Source organism: Chanos chanos, chromosome 3 (genome assembly GCF_902362185.1).
Source record: "Chanos chanos chromosome 3, fChaCha1.1, whole genome shotgun sequence".
Taxonomy (NCBI): Eukaryota; Metazoa; Chordata; class Actinopteri; order Gonorynchiformes; family Chanidae; genus Chanos; species Chanos chanos.
This window is the reverse complement of record NC_044497.1, coordinates 11,530,001-11,533,705: the sequence shown is the minus strand read 5'-3', so window position 1 is coordinate 11,533,705 and position 3,705 is coordinate 11,530,001. Positions and strand designations below refer to the sequence as shown.

General features: G+C 45.9%; 1 protein-coding gene across 1 annotated transcript in view; it reads left to right on the top strand.

Annotated features, from left to right (window-relative positions):
* The first annotated feature begins 818 nt into the window (after nt 1-818).
* The window catches only part of klhl24b (kelch-like family member 24b), a 12,791-nt gene continuing 9,904 nt past the window's right edge, over nt 819-3,705 (top strand). The window contains exon 1 of the mRNA XM_030768977.1: nt 819-1,761. Coding sequence (XP_030624837.1) covers nt 842-1,761 — 920 coding nt within the window. The 5' untranslated portion in view covers nt 819-841. The remainder of the gene's footprint in view (nt 1,762-3,705) is intronic.

The window sequence follows — 3,705 nt, the reverse complement described above, 5'->3', positions numbered from 1 at the left end:
GATATACAGGTGTACATTTCTAGATGTGCATGTATATTCTGAGAGTAATGGAAGGATATAGATTTTAAGAACAATATGAAATACCTCACCTGTACTCATATTTTTGTATATTTTTGATGTGTTGGCAGATGCTCATAGATGACAGAATAAATACCCTTGCTTTTTCTCTTTGTGGCACCTGTACAATTATGATATGACTGATTCTTGAATTCCAAAATCTCTGTATTTGTGTGTATGTGTAAATGTGTGAGTGTGAATGTGAATGTGTGTATGTGTGTGTGTGTGGGGGGGGGGGGGGGGATCAAAAGTCCTCAGATAGCATAATCTCACAAAAATTGCCTGGTGGGTACTAAATGCTGGTCCCCACTAGGAGAAAAATATTTTTCTAAACTATATTGTTACTGATGAAACAAAAAGTGTCAAAACATTTCTTTGGTTAAGGTTAGGGTTAGGATTAGGGTTAGGGTTAGGGATAGGTTGATATTCTTTAGTTACAGGATAATGGGAGTCAATGGGAAGTCCCCACTAGGATATCAGAACAAACTTGTGTGTGCGTGTGCATGTGTGTGCATTTCTGTTTGTGTGTGTGCTTGCTCCAATGGTTACCGTGCCATTACTGTCCAAGCAGGAAATGTAAACATTTTAGTATCTTGAAATGGAGGACTTTGAATGTTGCATTGGCTATGGTTGAGAGAAACACTACTGTTTAATTATAGTTTGTCTTCCTCAGACTAATGACCCACACTGACATTGACATTGGTGTCTATCTTCTCTTGACATGAACAGAGACATCATCTCTTTTCATTCTACTGAAAAGGGGCCCTGGGCCTGATAGATAGCCATGGTATTGATTTTGGGCAGACGGCTTAACCGGGAGGACTCTGGAGTCCGTGAGTCTCCAGCTGTCAAACGGAAGGTTCTGGAAATGGACCCCAAGTCCCTGACCAGCCATGATGTGTTTGACTTCTCCTCTGGTCCCTGCCACTCCGAGAGCATTTTGCAGATGTTCAACGAGTTCCGTGACGGTCGTCTTTTCACGGACGTGGTGATCAGCGTGGAAGGCCGCGAGTTCCCATGCCATCGCGCCGTGCTGTCGGCTTGCAGCAGCTACTTCCGCGCCATGTTCTGCAACGATCACCGGGAGAGCCGCGAGATGCTGGTGGAGATCAACGGCATTCGCGCCGAAGCAATGGACACCTTCCTGCAATACGTCTACACGGGTCGCGTCCGCATCACGACCGAAAACGTACAGTTCCTCTTCGAGACTTCCAGCCTCTTCCAGATCAGCACGTTACGTGACGCTTGCGCCAAGTTCCTGGAAGACCAGCTGGACCCCTGCAACTGCCTGGGCATCCAGCGCTTTGCGGACGCCCATTCACTCAAGCAGCTGGCCAGCCGTTGCCGCACCTACGCCCTGCAGAGCTTCGCTGACGTAGCTCAGCACGAGGAGTTCCTGGACCTACGTCCAGATGAGCTGGAGGAATATATTGCCAGTGATGAGCTGGTGATTGGGAAAGAGGAGATGGTGTTTGAGGCAGTGATGCGGTGGGTTTACCATGACGTGGAACATCGCAGATCCATACTGAGGGACCTGCTGAACCACGTTCGCTTGCCCCTGCTGCACCCCAATTATTTTGTACAGACGGTGGAGGGAGACCAACTGATCCAGAATGCGCCTGAATGTTACCAGCTGCTGCATGAGGCTCGACGATACCATGTGCTGGGCAATGAGATGATGTCACCTAGAACCCGCCCACGCAGGTAAACCTGTCAATCAAGTCTTTTTTCAATACTTTTAAGCAATTATCTTGAGCTTATCTGATCTAACATAAAAATTGCTTCACCAACTTTTTTTTTTTGGCATGAAATACAGCTAAACAAAGTGAGGACTCAGTTCTTCCAATGATAAGTCCAATGAAAAAAAAATAATAAAACCAAAAGCCAAATTACACAGCCTCTTGAATAACATGATACAATTAACATTTATTTTCACACGACTTTCTACGATGCTTTTAGGCTTAAGAGAATAAGCTACTTTGTTTTCTCAGAGCTGACTGTTGTCCCCTTGTCTTGGGTTGGCTGAATTAGCAGATTCTGCAGTTTGCTCCTGGTTCCCCCTCTCCTCCACCAACTGTCGCTGACAGACAGGGACAGTGGGAGAACTTTTCTGTTTGTCTCATTGTATTTCATCACTCATGTGGGACAGTATCAAAGGGCTTGACTGTTATTATAATCTTTATCGGATTAATCGCTATTCCTCTGGTGCATGAAAGCAAACAGGGGGGGGCGTTCGCTTGTTAGTTTAGAGGTCATTTTGATGTGGCTTGCATTTTTTTTTTTTTTGTTTGATACGAAACGAGGCTTGTTGCCAATTTTGTGAGAAGAGAACTTGGGTAAAATGGGTTCTCCATAGGTATGCAGGGACAAGACTAAACTAATCCAGAGAGATCTAAGGGGAAGGGGGACAGGGGGGACGGGGGGGACGGGGGGGGGGCACAGACTGTAGAGCATGAAAGTCGTCTCTCTTCTGAAGATATTGCTGTCGAGAGTGAAGGGCTCCTGAATTCCAGGACCTTTAAGATGTTTGTCCAGTCACCTGAGCAGTAGAGAAGAGAGACACAGCGATTACTTAGCTCTGAGCTCTGTCAGTGACGAATAGGACACGGCACGTCAGACGCTTGCCCGTGCACATTCCACCATCTCTGTCTACATAACACGTAAACACCTGAGTTTCGAAACATTCTCTCATTGACCCGATCCTGCCTGTTCCACATGCGCTGGTTGTTTTTGTGTTCAGACTGGAGATTGGGAGGGGAGGGGAGGGGAGGAAGCACAGCTGCGTTTTCCTCACTCACTTTTTTAATTGATGGACTTTGGAATCTTGTCTACACAAGGTTCATAGGGGAACGTTGAGAACTTTTCGTGACTTTGTTTACCAGTTTATGACACCGTTTGCTTTTCCAGTAGGGAGGTGCAGATTTGTTTTTCGATCAGCTGGAATGTCACTATCACGCACTATCAGCCCCCCCACCCCCACCCCCCACCCTGCCAGACTCAAACTCTCTCATTAAGTTCAAGGAACCCCATAAACGTACATGTCCTCAGAAATGAAAACCTCAGAAATGTAAGCATTCTCGTGGACATGCGCAACCATAAAAAAATTGCTTGATTGTGTATTTTCATACACATTGTCACTAAGCACCAGATTAAGTCTCCGAGTCGCTGGCAGGATAGGGTTAAGTGTTCAGTATTGTGTGGGGTTTTCAATAGGCAAGAGGCCCTGGTTTCTCCTCCTCTGTATCTAGGCAGATCGGGAATGATTACCTCATTTGTATCCGGACTCAAAAGCTGCACGACGCGGCACGGCGGGCATTATATCTGATAAGTCAGTGTCCTAAGTATTCTTAATACAAAATGCCTTCAAAGAGAGACCAGATCGACAGTTTAAACAATATCCTCATCTGTCTGTAATGGGCAATCATATGTTCCACAATGCGCTTTTCAAACTCTCAGCTTCACAACAGGATCTCTTTCACTCTCATATCCTTCCCCCCTCAGAGGGTAGCAGGAGTTCAGTTCTAACTTTAGCTTCTTAGCTGTTGCTCTCTCTCTCAGCTGTGGAGGACTCAGATAGAGTGTAGCTTTCTCTGCAGATGTTTACAAGAGAAGCTGTGAAGGAGAGGATGAGATAGAAAATGCGGAAAG